At 42.3% G+C, this 22411-nt stretch overlaps 1 protein-coding gene across 3 annotated transcripts in view; it reads right to left on the bottom strand.

Annotated features, from left to right (window-relative positions):
• Positions 1-9127: 9127 nt before the first annotated feature.
• LOC140477175 (uncharacterized) overlaps positions 9128-22411 on the bottom strand; it is a 218748-nt gene continuing 205464 nt past the window's right edge. For 2 of the 3 annotated variants that reach the window (XM_072570598.1, XM_072570597.1), the window contains one exon: positions 9128-9550. In XM_072570598.1, the coding sequence (XP_072426699.1) occupies positions 9383-9550 (168 nt within the window). In that variant the 3' untranslated portion in view covers positions 9128-9382. The remainder of the gene's footprint in view (positions 9551-22411) is intronic. The other variant, XM_072570600.1, reaches the window with a different exon arrangement.

Raw genomic sequence — 22411 nt, 5'->3', positions numbered from 1 at the left:
GCAAGGTATCACCAAGAAGTCTTGGGATAACTGGGGAAAAGAAGCAGGGGCGTTGCAGTTGGCTGAGAATTTATGATCAAAAGACTCTGAAAATTATCAGGATCTTCCAAAACATTGCAGAATTAGTTGGAATTTGAGAGATTTAGCGAAGTAAAGACTGCTCGTTTCTCATACTGTTCATGTCTAGTACTCAAAAATTGAGTCAGAGATCAAAGACTTGCTCTTGGTTAGTCAGAAACTGGAGTTGTGTTGAGCAATCCATTTATGAGATAACACAGACAATTAATTGAAGGTAGAATTATTGTTAATAAAAAAATGATATTGAGGTTACAGGACATTGGTTAGGCCACTGTTGGAATATTGTGTGCAATTCTGGTCTCCTTCCTATCGGAAAGATGTTGTGAAACTTGAAAGGGTTCAGAAAGGATTTACAAGGATGTTGCCAGGGTTGGAAGATTTGAGCTATAGGGAGAGGCTGGGGCTGTTTTCCCTGGAACATTGGAGGCTGAGGGGTGACCTTATAGAGGTTTACAAAATTATGAGGGGTATGGATAGGATAAATAAACAAAGTCTTTTCCCTGGGGTCAGGGAGTCCAGAACTAGAGGGCATAGGTTTAGGGTGAGAGGGGAAAGATCTAAAAGAGACCTAAGGGGCAACTTTTTCACGCAGAGGGTGGTATGTCTATGGAATGAGCTGCCAGAGGCTGGAACGATTACAACATTTAAGAGGCATTTGGATGGGATGGACAGGTTGGACCGAAGAGTCTGTTTCCATGCTGTACATCTCTATGACTCTATGAATATTTGCACGTTATTGAATGCCTTGGATTCATACAATGATAAATAGTCACATAAAATTTCCTTTTTTTTATTAATATAAAACAAAACACTGGGGGTGCTGGAGATCTGAAACAGACAAAAGCAGGAAGTGCTGGAGAAACCCAGCAGGTCTGGCAGTATCTGTGGAGATCGACACAGGATTAATATTTTGAGTTCAATGACCCTTCTTCAGAACCTTTCTTCACCTCTGATGTCTGAGCTATTTCAGTATGTTGGTGAACATGTTTGCACTCAATAATTATCTCTAGCATTGCAACATAGCTGGCAGTCCAATGTTCACTGGAACATACAACAAATGCATCAAAGCAGTCTTTTAAAAATAGAAAGAACTGACCTCTGTTTTGCTGTCTTCTTCAGAGACCTCCTGGGAGTCACACTGGGTTATGAGCTCAGTCTTCAAGGACTGAAGATTCCCTTGACAAGAGTCACTGTCCAAAAAGAGCACATAACATGCCAAAAAAAGTTGGCACATCAGCAGCTACAGTGCATGACAAATAGTTGTTACATTGATACATATATTTTACTACGCCTGGATTTCGGCCAGCTATTACCAGGGTATTTCAGTGCAGTGTACATACTTTGGCAATTCTTCTTTATGATTAGTCCTGACATTAAATAATGTCTGTAGTCATCCATAGGGTTTTTCGAAAAGATGTACATTCTGTCGGGATACATTGCTGTGGACAGCATGTGATATACACATACGGCTGGCTATTCTGCATGTACATTAGTGAATATCACGCAGGGACTATAGACAAAGTATCACTTTACTGAAAATCCTGACTATCTTGTGCAATCCCTCTGGCTTCAGTTTAAGATCAAATTTCTTCCAGATCACTGAGTAAACCTCAAAACAAGACAGGTTTCAGGCTCAATTTTACTTCTTCAGCATCTGATAATCTGCCAGTCCTTGTATCATTTTCTTTATGGAAAGAAACAATACTGGAGAATTTGGATTAATAGACAATTGACTTCACATACAACTTGTGTGTAGAGATTCAGAGACAATGTATCATCTGAAGATTCTTGATCCTCATCAGATTTTAATGACTATATAATTCAGAAACTCAAAAGCATGTCAGTAGTTAATGTGGATGCAATGAGCATTGCAGTATGTTTTACATCAGAATAGGAGACTGACAGCTGATTAAAGCACCAGCACAGCCAAGAGCTCTAATCAGCTCTCAGTTCTTCAATGTGGCATAGAACATGCTCAAGCATTCATTATTACCATCAGCAGATAATGGTCACTCTGAGAATCTGCACATTTACACTGTATTAATGTCCACTTCTACAGCCAAGCAGAGTACTGCTTTAATTTATTTTCTCTCCTAATACACAAAGAATGTAATATAACATTGGCAGGAAAACTGTTATGTATCACAGTCTGTCCCTCATTAGAAGTATTGGTGTTTGCAGTGAAAGCTGACTGGAAAGAAAATAATGCACTTTTTTTTAAAAAGGAGAGGAAAAACACACTATTTTGCCAAGCTGACAACAGCTTCCAGTTTGTCAGCAAAATGTTGATAGCTGCAAAGAAATGCTTGATTTTCAAAAACAGTAAAGAACACCGAGGCCCCCTGGTGGATCCAGGAAAATAATTCACAAGGACACAAGAAATATCAGGACCATTATTGAAAACAACAATCCATGGAGAGAGAGCAAGCTAATAGTTGTTGTGTCTGTTCTGCATTCAAATTGATCAATACTGAAATTCTCTATCAAATTTACTTTCCTACTTGATTTGATTACACCTTTACATCAACAGAGTAGCGGTTGAGAGTGTCAAGTTCCCAGGAATGATGATAACAACAACCTGTCCTGGACTTTCTTCGCAGATGCAACAGTCAAGAAGGCACAACAGTGCCACTTCTTCCTCAGGCAGCTTAGAAATTAGGAAAGTCCACAAGGGCCCTCACCAATTTTTACAGATGCACCATAGGCAGGAGACTATCTGGGTCCATTTGCACTTCTCTATGCTGCAGAAAGGCTGCAACATCAAACACCGCTCCCACACCAGAAATGCTCTCCTACAACCTCTTTTATCAGACAGAAGATACAGAAGCTTGAAAATACATACCAACAGGTTCAAGAACAGCTTCTTCCCTGCTGTTATTAGACTGATGAATGGACTCTCTAACTTTAAATAATCTTGCTTTATGTACCTCTTGTGCAATGTAACCTTGCATGCCTCGCTCAGCCTAAGCAGCCTATGATCTGTATTTCCTTATTTGCTATGATCTGCCCGTACTGCTCTTAGATACATGTAACTACAATAATTCAAATCAAATCTTTTGTTGTACCCCATCTGGACAAGTATGTTATGTAGATGTGGTGAGGTTGACAGCAAAACCTTCATATACTTACACTCAAAATCCAATAAAGATTAATATACAATTTGCTTTCCCAATTGCTTGCTGTATCTATGTAAGAAAAAGATTTTAAAGAGGAGTCAGTGTGAGGGAAACTTTGCTTGAGTGCAGATAACAGCATAGGTGAACACAGGACTAGGCATTTCTGCCCCTTGAGTCTGCTCCACCATTTAATATAAACATGGCTAATTTCATCTCATTCCTGATGAAGGGCCTTTGCCTGAAACGTTGATTCACTTGCTCGTTGGATGCTGCCTGACCTGCTGTGCTTTTCCAGCACCACACTCTCAACTCTTATCTCATCTCAGCCTCAACTCCAGTTTCCTACCCACTCTCTGTAATCCTTCAATCAATAATTAATTAAAAATCAGTCTATGGATCAGTGAATTCCACAGGTTCCACACCTTTTTGAGAGAAGTAACTTCTCATCTGTTTTAAATCTGCTATCCCTGATCCTAAAACCATGAACTCTCATTCTAGATTACCCACGAGGTAACACTCTTTCTGCCTTTACTTTATCAGTCCCTTTAACATCTTAAGTACCTCAATTAGATTTCCTTTCGTTCTTTTAAACTCCAGAAAATATACGTGTAAACTCTCAATCTGTCTTCATAAGACAAATCCCTTATCTTTGGGATCAATTTAGTGAACCTCCTCTGAACTGCCTCCAATACAATTACAGTCGTCCTCAAGTAAGGGGACCAAAAGTATCCACAGTACTCCAGGTGTGGTCTTATCAGTGCATCACTTTCCTGTTTTTGTACTCCATTCCTTTAGCAACAAATGCCAAAATTCAATTTGCCTTTCTTATTAGTTGCTGTACCTGTATATTAGTTTCCTGCCATCCCTCTGCGCCAAAGCATGCTGAAGTTTTTTTCTCTCATTTAGATGAATAAGTTGCTTGTCTTTTTTCTCCAACCAAAAGGGATAACCTTCTACTTACCCACATTATTCCACCTGACAAACTTTGGCCCATTCACCTAACCCATCCATACACATTTGTAAAATTCTTAACTCTTGATTGTAACTTACTTTCCTTCCTTTTTCAGAGTCAAATTTTTCAAATTTGGCTATGATATTTTCTATCCCCGTATCCAAGTCATTAACACGGATTGTAAATTGTTGGGGGCCAACGACTGAACTCTGTGGGCACCTCACGAGTTACAGTTTGCCAACTAGAAAAAGACCACTTTATCCTCACTCTCTGCTTTCTGTTTAGCCAAGCTAATAAATTACCTCCAATTCCATGGGATCTTACCTTGAATATTAACCTTTTGTGCAGCACCTTATCAAATGCCTTCTGAAAGTGAATGACAAAGACCAAATGACTAGATTTGGGAATTTGGTGCACAGGGAAAAGAAGTACTTTAAGTAAGGTTTACCTCAAGAAGTATAGTGAGCCCAGAATCCAGTGAAGGGCAGGGAGGAGGCATTTCAGTCTCCAACATTTTACTTGCCAATCTGTGTAGGAGCAGATAAATCAGTAAGTGGTATTATTAGAAACTGCAGGTTTTATGTAAGTATTGTACTATTTTATCAGTATGGTAAAGATTACTGGCAGTGCTAAAACATATTGGGAGGTGTAGGCCATATTAATAATAAATTAAGTAATTAGCAATTATTAATTAATTGACACATATTAGGGTTGGCAGGGCAGATGATGTGCTACAAAATTGCAAAACATGAGAGCTGGAGGATGCTGCTGTGATCCAAGGAAAACAAATCTGCAATAAGTGCTTGCAGTTGCAGACACAGTGGCAAATCATGGAGTGGGAGATTTGCCTGGACATTTTATCCCAGAACAGGGTATTCTGACTTGGTCAGTGGTCAGGGAAGGAAGATGTGACTGCAAATGAGGCAAGTAATGGAACCTAGAGAGCGAAAGCATAGGACCCTCAGATTTTGCAATTGTTTTGAAGAGTTCTCAGCTTGTTCGAAAGAGAGTAAGGGCAACAAGGAAGATGACTAAAATAGTCACAGAATTCTGGTACAGGAAGCCATTCAGAGGAAGTGGAAATATGAAAGGATGTAGTGGTCAAATGGGAAAATATTGTGAAGGGGTTTGACATGGTCATCTGCAGCAAAGCATGAGTCTAGATACTTGTGTTATCTACCTAGTCCCAGGGTTCAGAACTCTGGGTTGGAGGAAGACCCTGCAGTGAGAAAGGGACGGTTAGTGGCTGTGATCCATGTAAGTAGCAATGAAAAAGGTAGAAATTGGAAACATGTTATACTAAAGGAATTTGAAAAGTTAGAAGCTAAACTAAGAAGCAGGACCTCAAAGACCAATAGTATCTGCTTTACTAAATGAGCCAATAGCTTAGGATGAATACAATCATTGAAGTGAATGTATGGCTTAAAGACTGGCATGGAGAACCAAATTCCAGTTTACAGGCCATTGGCATCAGTACTGGGAAAGTGGGTCATGTACCATTGGGATCATTCACCTGAACCATCTGACTAGTGTTCTCATGAATTTTATAAGTAGGGAAGTGGAGGGAGGCTTCAAACTAAAGAAGGGGTGAAGGATCATTTTGGACAATTGTAACAAATGAATGGATAGAGATGAATTAAGAGAGCAAAATACTAACATGGACTCATGATGGTGACAAAATAGCAGGAAGGAACAGAGTATATCCGGTCAAGATTAGATGATACAACGATAAATAAAACAAAACTAATCACACTGCATCTGATTGTATATAGTATTGTTAACAAAGTAAATGAATTGATAGCACATATTCAAGTAAATGCAGACAATCTGACATGTATGTATCATATGTAGGTATGGTTGCAGGATGATAAGGAGTGAGCTCTGAATTTTGAGGAGAATTTGGCATCCAAGAAAAATAGGCAGCTAGGGAAAATGGACGGCAGCATTTTTAAGCAAAGATAATATTGGTGCAGGAGGTAGAATCGATTTGGGTGGAGATTAGACTAGTAGTGCAAAGAAGTCACTAGAGGGAGTAGTCTACAAACCCCTAAATAGTAACCATGATGTAGGACAATATATGTAGGAAGGAAGATCAGGTGCTGTGATGAAGGAGCGGCAATAATCATAGATGAATTTAATCTACATCTAAACCAGAAAAACTAAATTGGCACTACTAGACTTGATGAAAAGTCCATAGAATGCTTTTAAAATAGGAACATAGGAAGAGCAGAAGGCCATTCAAAACTATTGAGCTTGCTCCACCAGTCAATATGATAATGGCTGATCAAGTAATTTACTCACATTATCCTCATAACCTTGTACACCATTGGTACACAAAAATCTCTCAATCTCTACTTTAAATACTCAAAGGTGGAGTTTCCACAGACATCGGTGGTACAGAATTCCAAAGGTTCAAACAAAATTCTCCTAATCTCCAATCTAAGTGGTATCCCCCTTACTTTTAAATTCTTCCCTTTGGATCTTGACATCCGAACCAGGAGTAATATCCCATTGCACATACCTTTTCTATCCCTACGAGTATTTTGAAAGTTTTATTTTGATCATCTCTCATTCTTTGGAACTCTTAAGAATACAGATCCAGTTTGGCCAACCTCTCTTCATTTCTCCCATCCTGGGAACAAGTCTGGTGAAGCTTTCTTGCACTCCCACCAAGGATTTATCATCTTTCCGGGGGTAAGGAGACAAAGGACGACGCACAGTACACAAAGTGCTGCCTGACTAAAGTTCCAATACTTGGGGTGGCACGGTGGCTCAGTGGTTAGCACTGCTGCCTCACAGAACCAGGATCCCAGGTTTGATTCCAGCCTTGGGCGACTGTCTGTGTGGAGTTTGCATGTTCTCCCAGTGTCTGCGTGGGTTTCCTCCCACAGTCCAAAGACGTGCAAGTCAGGTGAATTGGCCATGCTAAATTGCCTGTAGTGTTAGGTGCATTAGTCAGAGGGAAACGGGACTGGGTGGGTGACTCTTCGGAGGGGCGGTGTGGACTTGTTGGGCCAAAGGGTCAGTTTCCACACTGTAGGAAATCTAATCTACTGCTGAAGCAGGACTTCATTACTTTTTGGTCCAGAGATGAAAGGGATTTTGAGAGGCATTTCCTTTATACGTAAACAGATGACACTTCAGGCCAAAGTGGTCATGTTTTAGAAATGACCTGTATAATGAAAGGGGAGTGGTCAGCTCTTTTGCTGAGTTGCACAGTTTTAGTTCATTCTGACCTGATGCGAAGTTCAACAGGGAGCTGTGTGGAAACTCTCTCTCTGCCCTTCAACTTCAACCTGTAAGCATGATAGTGGTTTTTAAAGGACATTTGCTTATTGGGACTGTTGTGTATATTCGGAACAGCATAATTAAGTCTACTTGGATAGATTGAGTTCTGTAGGGGTTCTTTATTCTGTTCTTTGTGTTTTATTATGTAATTTTGGGAATACATTTTTGTCTGTTTTAACCTAGCTAACTTAATACGGGTAATTTTCACTGTACACTTACAGAAACAAATTGCAACATTATGGTCTGAGCTGCCTGCTTAAGAATGTTTTGAGTGGTCTGGCTTAGTCCATAACAACGTGCACAGTATTTAATTATTATATCTAAACAAGGCCATGTAATAAAATAAGGTCCTACTTTCTTTAAACCTCAAAACAGCGTTGATGTTTTTCAAAGTTCCATTTGTCGTAGTTTCCTTCATGGGTGCAATTCAGAAGTCATGCCGATTTTAAAAATATGCCTACTAAGCGTAAGTTGAAGATACATTCACAGTCATGCACATACTAGACTTACTATAAGCTTGAATGCAAAAGCATGAATAATCAATGTAATATGCATTAAAGAAACAGTAAAAATTATATCTTCAGGGTACAAGGATAGAGTGGTCCATCAGAGTGAGTTTGAAGAAGGCATGTTAGGCAGCATGTGTATCACTATTCTTCAAACTAGCTTCCTGTGTACTGCATCTGAATACTTGGGCAGTACGGTGGCACAGTGGTGATCAACACTGCTGCCTCAAAGCACCAGTGATCCAGGTTCAATTCCAGCCTTGGATGCCAGTCTGTGTGGAGTTTGCACATTTGCTCTATGTCTGTGTAGATTTCTGCTGGGTGCTCCGGTTTCTCCAATAGTCCAAAGATGTGTAGGTTAAGTTGGGCATCATAGCGTTACAGTGGTTGGCACTGCTGCCTCACAATGCCAGGCTACTGGGTTTGGATCCAGCCTTGAATGCTGTTGGTGTGCACTTTGCACCCATGCCTTCGTGGGTTTCTGCCAGGTGCTCCAGTTTTCTCTCTCAGTTCACAGATGTGCAGGTTAGGTGAGTTAGCCATCAAAAACCTAGGGTTATAGGATAGGGCAAGTTTTGGGGCGGGGGCTGCTTTTTGGACAGTTGGTTTCTTTCCGCACTGTAGCAATTCTATATCATTCTAATTTCTTTTTGCAGATGACTGACAGTACAGACCTGATCTGTAAAAAAGGCTTTTCACAGGAGCTACATGGTGCTTCCAATTTAACTGAGGATTAAAGATCTCCTCAGCCTTGGCACAGAGCTCTTCTGGACCTCAGCCCTTGTGTGCAGTGAAAAAATGACCATGGCTGAGACACTCAGTTCCTTATCAATAATCTCAGCAACTGCAGAAAAGTTCATTAAAATTTGATCAGGGCAGGTATTACACTCAATAGTCATGGTATTCTGTTAGACCCAATCTAGTCCCATTTCACCTGGCCAACCTCTCAGGGAATTCTGGCACCTTGAAATAAAAATTCAACCTTTCAGGCCAGTTTAATATAGATTGGGTTTAGCAAACTAGAAGATGCCCCATCTCTGAGCTCTGTCTTAGGAGTGAAAAACATTATTTTACAGTCTTGGCTCAGAAAATATCATGTGTGTCTGTTATGGTAGTAAACCTCTATAAAACTACAGAAGACAATGACACTGTATAGTTAAACTGATGTGAATTACAAACAGCACGGATGAATTTCAACATTATTTATTGATTTGCTTATTCCATTTTCCAATATTTGCTCCAAAGTTAAGGTAGACAAATAGAAGGAATACCCTCCTAATTTACACAACAGCATAATGCAGAACTTAGATGCTTGTTAATTTCACATTAGCCTGTAATTACAAGGACGCCTGATGATGTTACTCTTCAAAAGGTACAGAAGTCCTCAAAGACAGGTGGGGTGGGGGGGGGGGGGGGGGGGGGGGCAAACCTGTATCAGAGTGTTACTGACTCTCTTGTTCGACTTTCCTTTTGTTAATCAATTTCTTTAACTGTTTGGCAACAGCTTTGGGATTTTTGTAGATCATCTGTCTGTCTGTTCCTTTCATTTTGATCCATTTGGCTGTGGGATAACCTTGTGAAATGAACTGTTGCTGAAAGTGGGTCACAACCTACAGTAAATGTTAAAAGGAAATACAAAGTTAAACAAAGACTAACCATCACCAACACTGGGAAATCAAAATGATGAACTGGATTATGAAAGCAATATTTAAGCTAATATGAAACTACAGTTAAGGAAGCCACTTTGCAAACTCATTTACACCATTTTCTAAAGTTGTTGCTGCTCCTTCACTGAAATCATGAGACATAATCACGCTGTATTATTTTCTTTTAAGTTGGAAGCACAGCTGTTAAAGTAGCTAGACCCACAGCAATCCTTATTACTGCAGTGTAATGTTACAGAAATTACACAAGGTTTACTCACTCTTGCATGTGCAAAACACCACCTACTGTAAGATAGTCAAAAGGCCATTTAAGTTTTTCCACTCTATGACTCTATTAGCATGTATCAGTTAGTATTGGAGTTGTTGAAAATTCCGTAAGTGACCTGATCAGACATACTTGGAATCTGAAAAGCAATGGAACTTGCTTTTGACCAGTGAGTACGGGCTCTTAAGTCAGGTGTCATTTATGAAAACCACAATGAAATTATTATTTCTGGGGAGTTCAAAAACTCGATGCCACAATAATTGAAACTAGTTTTGTTAGACTAAAACTATGACATAAGTAAGATGAATCACTGATTGAATTAAAACAAATGCTGCAATCATGAACTCCTAATTAAGGAGAACCGGTGACTTAGTTAGAAGGATGTGAGTCACATACCAATAGTTAAGAACAGAACACAGTAACGGTGAGGTTTGAGTAAAGGACCTATAAAGGGGTCAGCACAAACAACCTTCAGCAGAACTCAAGAACTCAAAACTATAAGCAGCAGGACCTTGCCAGTTCTCCATGAACAACAGTATCGTGACCTGACTGGTCTAAGTATATTGGTAGAGTGTAATGATCTATGCCTGTGTTAGGTGAATAAAACCATTAACTAATCAAACCTTTGTGTGGTTTAGACAGATCAATATTCTATCCAGGACCCATAGTGGGCCAAGGACAAGTACTGCCCAGGACTTTAAAGGTTGAAAGAGTAGCACAGTTCCCCATTTGCACAATTAAGTAAGAATTCACGACAATGGCGAGGCGGGGAGTTCTACTGCAAGTTCAACCGAAACTTCAGCACAGGTCTACTGCAAAAATAATGTTGAATGGATTCAAAAATGCCAGTCAAAGAGTGTGGTGCTAGAAAAGCACAGCTGGTCAGGCAGCAGCTGAAGAGCAGGAGAGTCGACATTTCGGGCATAAGCCCTTCATCAGGAATCTTCCTCAGATGAAGATTCCTGACGAAGGGCTTATGCCTGAAACATCGACTCTCCTGCTCCTTGGATGCTGCCTGACCAGCTGTGCTTTTCTAGCACCACACTCTTCAACACTGATCTCCAGCATCTGCATCACTTTCTCCTACTTGAAAAATGCCAAGCATTTTTGAAAAGGTGAAGGCTACATTAACCAATAACAGCCTGTGCTTGCAGCTCTGAACTGTAAACAAGTATTTAAACCAGTCATCAATGTGAATTACATCCTGCTCTGGGCGACAAACCCAAAATACAGACCCCAATTGAGTGTTTTCCTAAACACTAAACACAGTGAAACCCTTGTGTATTTAATGGCTCTCAAATACTTCAAGACAAATGTCCAAAATAGTCATAGACAGAACAAATTTTATACTGACCACAACCTGTTAACTGAAACAAAACAAATAAATACAGATGAAGGAGACTGAAACAAACAAAAACAGAAATTGCTGGAGAAACTTAGCAGGTCTGGCAGCATCTGTGGAGAGAAAACAGAGTTAATCTTTCAAGTCCTGTGGCCCTTTCTTTGAACAGTTCCTGAAAAATATTTAGCCTTTTTAACAATATAAGAATGGATCTCATTCATGTTTTTCTGTGGGGAAGTATCCGAAGTGACTTTGGATCAAAAGCATTTATACACTTTTTTTACTTTCAAGTCAAAAGTGTGTTTTAATAAAAAACTGCTCAAGTGAAAAAAAATCTTCAGATGTGAATTCAGTGACCACCTTGCAAATTCCTGTGTAAGGCCATGGAACTTTTCAGGAAAGCAGCAAACAGGGAATTAGAATTAGAATCCCTACAGTGTGGAAACAGGCCCTTTGGCCCAAAAAGTCCACCGACCCTCCGAAGAGTATCCTACCCAAACCCATTACTCTACATTTACCCCTGACTAATACACCTAACCTACATATCCCTGAACACTATGGGCAATTTAGCATGGCTAATTCACCTAACCTGCACATCTTTGGATTGTGGGAGGAAGTGAGGATTGCAGATGCTGGAGACCAGAGTTGAGAAGTGTGGTGCTGGAAAAACACAGCAGGCCAGGCAGCATCCGAGGAGCAGGAGAATCGACGTTTCAGGCATAAGCCCTTCTTCAGGAATGAGGCAGTGCTGCCTGGCTTGTTGTGTTTTTCCAGCACCACACTTCTCAACTCAATTGTGGGAGGAAACCGGAGCACCCAGAGGAAACCCACACAGACACGGGAAGAATGTGCAAACCCACACAGACACGGGAAGAATGTGCAAACCCACACAGACAATGGTCTGAGGCTGGAATCAAACCTGGGCCCCTGGTGCAGTGAGGCAGCAGTGCTAACCACTGAGCTACCCTATAGACTTGAGAAGGGGGTTGACAATTAGTAGAAAACTATTTCTTGGAGATGTTTGATTTTTGAATATACAAAAAACCCAGTTAAAAACTGATAGCAACAGTCTGTGTATGTTAGTGGTCACCTATCCTAATGTGTACACCAGTGTTCATAGAACCCCACACAGTATGCAAGCAGGCTACTCAGCCCATCAAGCTAATTTGACCCTCCAGAGAGCATCCCACGTAGACCCAGACCCCTACTTATCCTATTCCTGTAACCCTGCATTTCCCATGGCTAACCCGCCCAACCTACACATCTCTGGACACAATGGGCAATTTAACATGGATAATACAACTAACCTGTACATCTTTGTGACTGTGGGAGTAAACTGAAGCAACCGGAGGAAACCTATGCAGCCATGGGGAGAATGTGCAAGCTCCACATAGTCACCTAAGGCTGCATTTAATCCAGGTACCTGGTTATATGATGCAACAGTGCTCATCACTGAGCCACTGTACCACCCTTAGCTGAGGGCTGCAGCTTTGAAAACAGCCCTTTTAAACACTCTTGCATTGCAGATAAAACAAAGCAAAATATTGTTTTGCTCTGAATGCTGGAATTCAGTTATTATTGAAAGGAATCAGAACAACAGAATTTCTTCCAACAACAGGAACTGCTAAACCCACTGCTCAACTACCGACACCAGTGGCAACCAGTCAGCGGCATGGAGTAATAGCAAAGCTCAATTGAGACTGGTCCACATATTCTTTCAAACCTCTTTTATTGTATATATTTATTGAAAAAGATTTTCCTCTTTTTACAAAAAAACCCCAAACCAACAAAAAGAAAAACAAAGTTATAAAAGTACAAAGGTACAGAAAAGTTGCAATATATATGGCACTATTATGTTATATTGCAATATTGTTAACAATAAACTGCCTACTATTCCCCAGATTTTAGTCGACTCTTATTTACTTAATCCAAACTAACATAAACTTTATAAATAAAATAACACTAAAGTAAATTGCAATCCACCAAAATTAAAGTACACTAAATGGTACTATATTACATTATTCCACTCACTGCACTTCCATCACGGCTCCTGACCATGGGGGCTAGTTATTATACCTGTATTTCCTCGGCCTCCCCACTCCCTCGGGGCCCCCAGACCGCCATATACAGCCCCCTTGAAGCTACATAAAGGCCCATATCAACACCACCCACAAATCCATGTCTATATCATTTAAAAAGGACTAACATGTCATTAAAATTTCTCCCTTCCGTTGTGGACCATACTTGTCAGGTAAATTTGAGGAAAGACATTCTGGCTATTGAGAGAGTGCAGCATAGGTTCACGAGGTCAATTCCTGGAATGGCGGGACTACCTTACGCTGAAAGACTGGAGCGACTGGGCTTGTATACTCTTGAGCTGAGAAGACTGAGAGGGGATCTGATTGAGACATATAAGATTATTAAAGGATTGGACACTCTGGAGGCAGGAAACATGCTTCTGCTGATGGGTGAGTGCTGAACCAGAGGACACAGCTTAAAAATACGGGGTAGACCACTTAGGACAGAGATGAGGAGAAACTTCTTCACCCAGAGAGTGGTGGCTGTGTGGAATGCTCTGCCCCAGAGGGCAGTGGAGGCCCAGTCTCTGGATTCATTTAAGAAAGAGTTGGATAGAGCTCTCAAGGATAGTGGAATCAAGGGTTATGGAGATAAGGCAGGAACAGGATACTGATTAAGGATGATCAGCCATGACCATATTGAATGGTGGTGCAGGCTCGAAGGGCAGAATGGCCTACTCCTGCACCTACTGTCTATTGTCTGTTGTCGTGCTCCATCACAAGTCTGCGCCACTCTACAAGACCTGATGGCTTTTCTGATATCCAATTCATTCGGATATTTTTCCTCACCCCGTACATCAGAATATTGAATAATCTCCTCCTGTTTTCATCCAAAGAGGGAAGATTCGGTAGTCCTAAGAGGAGGAATACCAGATCCCCTTAACATCCATTCCCAAGGACTCCTCCAGTTCACTCACTATAGCTTCCCAATACACGTGGATCTTGTGACAGGACCAGAGGCAATGTGTAAGTAAGGGTGGCAGCAACACTGTTTTACATTTGGGACATTTCACGGCAGATCCTTTCTTGGACTTTGCTAGTCTCTCTGGCGCCATATGGGCCATATGGAGGATCTTCAATTGCATCGCTTGTGCCCTATTGCTTTTCAAAATCTTCTTTACATTCCCCCATATAGCGTCCCACGTTTCTGATGAGGTTTCTTCCCCTATCTCGTGATTCCAAATCTCATGGAGTCCCTCCATATACCCCCAGGCATTCCCTCTTTGCAGATGATATAAGGTATTAACACTCTATCAGACTTGTAGGCTAGGTCAAGAGCGTGGTTTTCTTCTGTATACAGTCTCTAACTTGAAAATATTGGAAAAGATCCCTATCAGGGATTCCATACTTCTGACCTAACTGGCTAAAAGAAATCATGACCTCTCCCTCAAACAGATCTCCCAGACAGGAGTTTCCTGTACCGTCCCATGCTATGAAGCCAGAGTCCATTGACCCCAGCTTAAATCCTGGGGCTCCCATTAATGGGGTAAATGGCGAAGTCTTGAGCGAATTGCCCTCACTCTGCCGCACCATTCTCTATGCTTTTACTGTATTTATAATAATCGGACTTTCACAGTGCTCAGTCACTGATCTCATCCACGAAAAACAAGTTTATGAGGTGACACTTCACCTGCAAGGCCTCCATACCTTATATTGATTTCGGGTTATGGTGCACCCATTCACTCCCATATGATAGCAGAGCGCCTATTTGATATTTCTTTAGATCCGGGAGATCCACCCCACCCGCATCCTGCAAAACTGCAACTTGGTAAATTTAATTAAGAGGCGCCTATGGCACCAAATAAATGACCTAAGTCATCCCACAAACCTCCGCAGCACCTGCTTGGGTAATAATAATGGGAGCAACCAAGGGAGAACATTCATCTTGATCAAGGCTATATGGCAGCCCCTCCCATCATTGCAAGTCCTGTTTTATCCTCTCAAACAGCTGTACAAAGTTAGCTCTGTACAGCTGCCAGAAGTGAGGAGTAACAAGAAGTCGTAGATTGAGAAAACCTTTGTGCGAACATTTAAAGGAACATTCCATTCCGCCTTCCAACTTCGTTACCTCCACCAATTCCTTCCCCCACCACACGGGCATCACTTCCGATTTTGTGAAATTTATTCTATATCCCAAAAAGCTACCCAATAACTTAAATTTTCATACTAACTGGGGTATGCACTTTTCCAGGTTGGCTAGAAACAGAAGGACATCATCCGCATAGAAAGTAATTTTGTGTTCCCCAGCTCTCATTTTCGGTTTTCTTCTTTCAGGGTCTTTTCAGATAGCCTCCACCAGTGGTTCAAATACCAAGGTGAACAGTAGAGGCGATAAGAGACATCCTTGTGGGCTACCCCTCTCCACATCAAAATTACTCAACCCCATTTGTAATAACCACTGCCTTAGGGTCTTTATGTAATACTGCCACCCACCTAGTGAAGGCTGCTCCCAGACCAAGGGATCTAGAATAGCAAAGAGGTACGACAATTCCACCCAAAAGCCTTCTCCGCATCTAGGGAGAACACCAAAACCAGAATTGCTCTCTGTTGACATATTTGCACCATATTCAATATCCGCCTAATATTATTTGAGGAGCTGCGGCCCTTGATAAAACCTATCTGGTTCTCTTTTTTAATAATGGGCAGCACCTTCTCCAATCTCAAAGCAAACACCTTTGTTAAGATTTTAAAATCCACATTCAGCAACGAGATGGGCCTATACAATGCACAATCTTCAGTGTTTTTCCCTTTTTTTAAGAATGAAGGAGATATTAGCCTGCCTGAGAGAGGTGGAAGACAGTCCTAGCTATATGAATGGTTATACATACTCAGCAGCGGTTCAGCCAACATGTGTACAAGCTTCCTATAAAATTCACTTGGGAATCCGTCTGGGCTGGGTGCCTTATCACTCTGGAGCTCCCTTACCGCCTCCTGCACCTACTCTACTGCTAGAGGTGCATTTAAAAGGGAGGCCTGATTGCATTTGTACCAGGGAGGTCTAAGTTTTCAAAAAAGCACTCCACTCTCACATTTCCATCACCACATCTCTCTGACTGGTATAACTCTGTACAGAACTCCCGAAATCTGGCATTGATCTTACTCAATTCACAAATAACATTGCCAGCTCTCTCTCTGACAGACACAATGGACTGTGGGGGACTTTTCTTCCTAGCTAGGTAAGCCAGGTATCTGCCTGGGTTTGCCCCATATTCAAATAACTTTTGCTTTGCAAAGGAGACCCCTCTCTCCGCTGCTTGTGTAAACACTGAGTCAAGAGCAGCCCAGAGAGCTGTGATCTGCTGCAGTTTAACCATGGATGGTCTGGTGTAGTATGCCAATTCGGCTGCTTCAGCTGAGCATTGAGCATCCGCTGCTGCTCCCCGCTCCGTCTCCCTCTTGCTGCTGAATATGAAATATGAAATGAAATATGAACATACTACAGCGAGACTTCGGAGAACTAGGAAGAAGGCTAAAAAGCAGGACGTCCAAGGTGGTTATCTCCAGTTTGCTTCCAGTTCCTCAGGCTAGTGTGGCCAGGAACCGGGAGATAATGGACTTGAACGCGTGGTTGGGGAACTGGTGCAGGAAGCAAGGTTTCAAGTTCTTGGATCACTGGGGTATATTTTATGGTAACCATAAATTCTACAAGAGAGACGGCTTGCACCTTAATAGATCAGGGATCAGCATTCTGGCAGGCAGGTTTTCTGCTGCAACACCGCTACATTTAAACTAAGTAGCGGGGGGGAGGGGACAAGCTGGATGTTTAAAAAGGAAATTGAAGGGGTAGTTAGAACAAGAGAAGTCAAGAAAGACAACTGTATCAAGGAGGCAGAAAACTGGAAAAGGCATCATGCTGTAAAGTTGAGTGAAATAAGGGTTGAGGGGAAGGGTGAGAGCAGTAACAAATTAAAAATTCTATATATGAATGCACGAAGCATTAGACACAAGGTGGATGAGCTTGAGGCTCTTTTGGAAATTGGCAGATACGATATTGTGGGGATAACTGAGACGTGGCTTCATGGGGACAGGGCCTGGGAAATGAATATTCAGGGCTACACGTGCTATCGTAAGGACAGACTGACGGGCAGAGGGGGTGGGGTGGCCTTGTTGGTAAGGGAGGATATTCAGTCCCTTGCGCGGGGGGACCTCGAGTCAGGGGATGTAGAGTCAGTGTGGATAGAGCTTCGAAACCCTAAGGGTAAAAAGACCCTCATGGGAGTCATCTACAGGCCCCCAAACAGTAGTCTGGATGTCGAATGTAAGTTGAATCAGGAGCTGAAATTGGCTTGTCGCAAAGATGTTACTACAGTTGTTATGGGGGATTTTAACATGCAGGTAGACTGGGAGAATCAGGATGGTATCGGGCCTCAAGAAAGAGACTTTGTGGAGTGCCTCAGAGATGGATTTTTAGAGCAGCTGGTGCTGGAGCCGACCAGGGATAAGGCGATTCTGGATCTGGTATTGTGTAATGAACCAGAATTGGTCAGTGACCTCGAAGTGAAGGAGCCATTGGGAAGTAGTGACCATAATACAATAAGCTTCAATCTGCAATTTGAGAGGGAGTGGGTACAATCGGAAGTGACAATATTTCAGTTGAATAAAGGGAAATATGGAGCTATGATGGAGCAACTGGCCAAAGTTCAATGGTGCAATACCTTAACAGGGAAGACCGTGGAGGAACAATGGCGGATATTTCTGTGTATAATGCAGAAGTTGCAGGATCAGTTCATTCCTAAAAGGAAGAAAGATCCCAGGAGGAGACATGGGCGGCCGTGGCTGACGAGGGAAGTAAAGAAACATATAAAGTTAAAAGAGAAAAAGTATAACTTAGCGAAGATAAGTGGGAAAACTGAGGACTGGGAAGCTTTTAAAGAACAACAGAGGATTAGTAAGAAGGAAATACGCAGAGAAAAAATGAGGTACGAAGGTAAACTGGCCAAGAATATAAAGGAGGATAGTAAAAGCTTTTTTAGGTATGTCCAAGGCAAAAAAAATGGTTAGGCAAAAATTGGGCCCTTGAAGACAGAAACAGGGGAATATATTACTGGGAACAAAGAAATGGCAGAGGAATTAAATGGGTACTTCAGATCTGTGTTCACTGGGGAAGACACAAGCAATCTCCCTGAGGTAACAGTGGCTGAAGGACCTGAACTTAAGGGAATTTATATTTGCCAGGATTTGGTGTTGGAGAGACTGTTAGGTCTGAAGGTTGATAAGTCTCCGGGACCTGATGGCCTGCATCCCAGGGTACTGAAGGAGGTGGCTCGCGAAATCGTGGATGCGCTGGTGATTATTTTCCAGAGTTCAATAGAATCGGGGTCGGTTCCTGAAGATTGGAGGGCGGCTAATGTTGTGCCACTTTTTAAGAAGGGTGGGAGAGAGAAAGCAGGAAATTATAGACCAGTTAGTCTGACCTCAGTGGTGGGAATGATGCTGGAGTCTATTATAAAGGATGAAATTACGGCACATCTGGATAATAGTAACAGGATAGGACAGAGTCAGCATGGATTTATGAAAGGGAAATCATGCTTGACTAATCTTCTTGAATTTTTTGAGGATGTAACTCGGAAGATGGATGAGGGAGATCCAGTGGATGTAGTGTACCTGGACTTTCAGAAAGCTTTTGATAAAGTCCCACACAAGAGGTTAGTGAGTAAAATTAGGGCGCACGGTATTGGGGGCAAAGTACTAGATTGGATAGAGAATTGGTTGGCTAATAGGAAACAAATGGTAGTGATTAACGGCTCCATTTCGGAATGGCAGGCAGTGACCAGTGGGGTACCGCAGGGATCCGTGCTGGGACCGCAGCTTTTTACAAAATATGTAAATGATATAGAAGATGGTATCAGCAATAACATTAGCAAATTTGCTGATGATACAAAGCTGGGTGGTAGGGTGAAATGTGATGAGGATGTTAGGAGATTACAGGGTGACCTGGACAAGTTAGGTGAGTGGGCAGATGCATGGCAGATGCAGTTTAATGTGGATAAATGTCTGGTTATCCACTTTGGTGGCAAGAACAGGAAGGCAGATTACTACCTCAATGGTATCAAATTAGGTAAAGGGGCTGTTCAGAGAGATCTGGGTGTTCTTGTCCACCAGTCAATGAAGGCAAGCATGCAGGTACAGCAGGTCGTGAAGAAGGCTAATAGCATGCTGGCCTTCATAACAAGAAGAATTGAGTATAGAAGCAAAGAGGTGCTTCTGCAGCTGTACAGGGCCCTGGTGAGACCACACCTGGAGTACTGTGTACAGTTCTGGTCTCCAAATTTGAGGAAAGGCATTCTGGCTATTGAGGGAGTGCAGCGTAGGTTCACGAGGTCAATTCCTGGAATGGCAGAATTGCCTTACACGGAAAGACTGAAGCGACTGGGCTTGTAAACCCTTGAGTTTAGAAGACTGAGAGGGGATCTGATTGAAACGCATAGGATTATGAAAGGACTGGACACTCTGGCAGGAGGAAACATATTTCTGCTGATGGGGGAGTGCCGAACCAGAGGACACAACTTAAAAATACGGGGTAGACCATTTAGGACAGAGATGAGGAGAAACTACTTCACCCAGAGAGTGGTGGCTGTGTGGAATGCTCTGCCCCAGAGGGCAGTGGAGGCCTAGTCTCTGGATTCATTTAAGAAAGAATTGGATAGAGCTCTTAAAGATAGTGGAGTCAAGGGTTATGGAGATAAGGCTGGAACAGGATACTGATTGGGAATGATCAGCCATGATCATATTGAATGGCGGTGCAGGCTCGAAGGGCTGAATGGCCTACTCCTGCATCTATTGTCTATTGTCTATTGTCTAATCGCACCCTTTAAGAATGCTTCGGTGGTCTCTCAGAGCACTGATGGGTTGCTGGCCGTACCCCGATGATGTCCCAAACACTCTGAACTCCCTTGTGACGTACTGAACAAAGTTGTCATCCTTCAACAGAAATGGATCCATGTGCGACTGCCATAAGTCTACTCCACTAATTTTGGTCTTAACATCTAAATATACTGCTGCATGGTCCAAGGTAGTTATACTCTCGATTCTACTATAATCATACAGTGCACCCCTAGCACCATTACCTTAGAGATTGAGTCAACTAAAAACTTGAGAAGGTGTGCTGGGGGACAATAAATTTCCAAAACACCATACTCTTCTCAGTGCATCAGCGCCTTAAGAATGATGAACCATCCATACTCATCTTTGATTTGCTCTGTCATCTGAAATGGAAGATTTCTCTGTATCAGTATGGCCACTTCTCTACTCTTGGAATTAAAGGAAGAAAAGAATAACCTATGATATCCCCCCTGCTGTAGCTTCAGATGTTCCCTATCTTTCAAAGGTGTTTCTTGCAACATTACAATGTCAACCCTTTCTTTCTTGAGACTTGACAGCACCATTTTCCTTTTAATGGAGGAGTGGCTTCCCTTTATATTCCAGGTACACCACCTGAACAGATCGCTAGCCATGACTGCACCCTACAGTCCGGAGGCCCCCTACAAGAAAAAGCCCAATCAATGTGCGACGAGTGGAGAGAAAATGAGCTTTATCAAATCTAAAAAGTATTCCTACAAACACTATCAAAACTATAAAAACTAAAGAACTAATCTTTACTACTAAATTAAACAGTTGAACACAAAAAGCACAATTTTCCAGAGATATCTCCCTTGCCCATAGGGAGCATTCCCAACTTCACAACCTAACACTTTCCAGTTCAGGCCACAGCCCAGACCCAAGGAAGAAAAACAAACATTATTTACTCTCTTACCAGTTAACAATGGATGCCCACCCCTCCCCCTCGTCATCTCAGCCCCATACATCTTTACATCAAAGGAGTAACCACTCCTCACCCAGCAAAACAGAACAATAGAATACAGAAGAACCTCGAATATCCAAATATCGATTATCCGAACATCGGATTATCTGAAAAAGATCTCGAGGTCCTGATAGAAACATTACTTCAAAGACGTGTTTCCAACACTGATCATGTCTTTTGTTACAGTGATTAATAGTGAACTCGGCTAACTGAAATGCTGCTGACAACAGTCCTGGGCTGATGGGATCCCAGGCACTGTCTCCAAATGACTGACCTCCCGCCCTCTCTCTCCCTCCCCCCACAAACTTTCCCTGGAGTTCTACACAGGCATGTACCCTAGTTCCCAGACAATTTATCCAACATTGACAGGTTCCAACTTTACAGTAAAAAGGGGTGTGTGTGTGTGTGCGTGCATTATTTGGAGACTCCCCCCCAAAAGGCAACAGCAGCAGCAGTCGTCATCTTGTTGGTGTCCAGTCTGGCTACCCCGGAGAGGAGTTGGGGGGGGGCAGGGGGGGGGGGGAGGTGATGAGAGGCGGGGGGCGGTATTGGACAGGGTTGGGCGATGGGGGAAGGGGGCGATGTTGGATGGGTTTGGGGGGAGAGCGGGTGTGGGTAGGACGGGGGGGGCGGTGTTGAACAGGGTTGGAGGGTGATGCTGGGGGCAGGGCGCAGTGTTGGACAGGGTTGGGCAGTGGTCGGGGGCCGGGGTTGGGGGTGGGTGGGGAGCCAGTGTTGGACAGGGTTGGGGGGGTGGGTGGAGGCTCGCGCGTAGTGTGCTGCTGCCTTGTCTCCTGAATGGGGAGCAGACTTAACAGAAAACTCTGAGTCCCAGAGGAAAGGCATGAATCAATTAACCGAATAATCAATTATCCGAACCAAATAGTGCCTGCCCATCTCATTCGGGTAATTGAGGTTGCTCTGTAACTAATAACCTCCAAACACATATAACATAAAACCCTTCGGATTCTTTACCAACACAACATCAAGCTTATAAAACCAGAGACCCCCAAAGGAAAAAAAAATCAAGGAGAAAGAAGATACAAAAAAAAGGCATATTATGCCATTGTCCGTACGGCCCTTCTTCTCCGTGTTCCTCTGCCAGAGTTTATCATCGCAGCGAGTCCAAAAATTCTTTTATTTTTTCCATGGAGTTGCTGTTGTAGATAGTTCCCCCATAGCTAACACATAGCACTGCCGGATACTTCAGAGAAAATTGAATGTTTAAATCTCTTACTTTTTTCTTTACCTCATCAAAGGCATTCCTGTTCTTAAGTACAGCCCTGGAAAAGTCATGAAAAAGCATTATTTTTGAGCTTTT

This window comes from Chiloscyllium punctatum, chromosome 5 (assembly GCF_047496795.1).
Source record: "Chiloscyllium punctatum isolate Juve2018m chromosome 5, sChiPun1.3, whole genome shotgun sequence".
NCBI classification, from domain to species: Eukaryota; Metazoa; Chordata; class Chondrichthyes; order Orectolobiformes; family Hemiscylliidae; genus Chiloscyllium; species Chiloscyllium punctatum.
The sequence above is the reverse complement of the archived record's forward strand: the minus strand, read 5'-3'. Positions and strand labels throughout refer to the sequence as shown.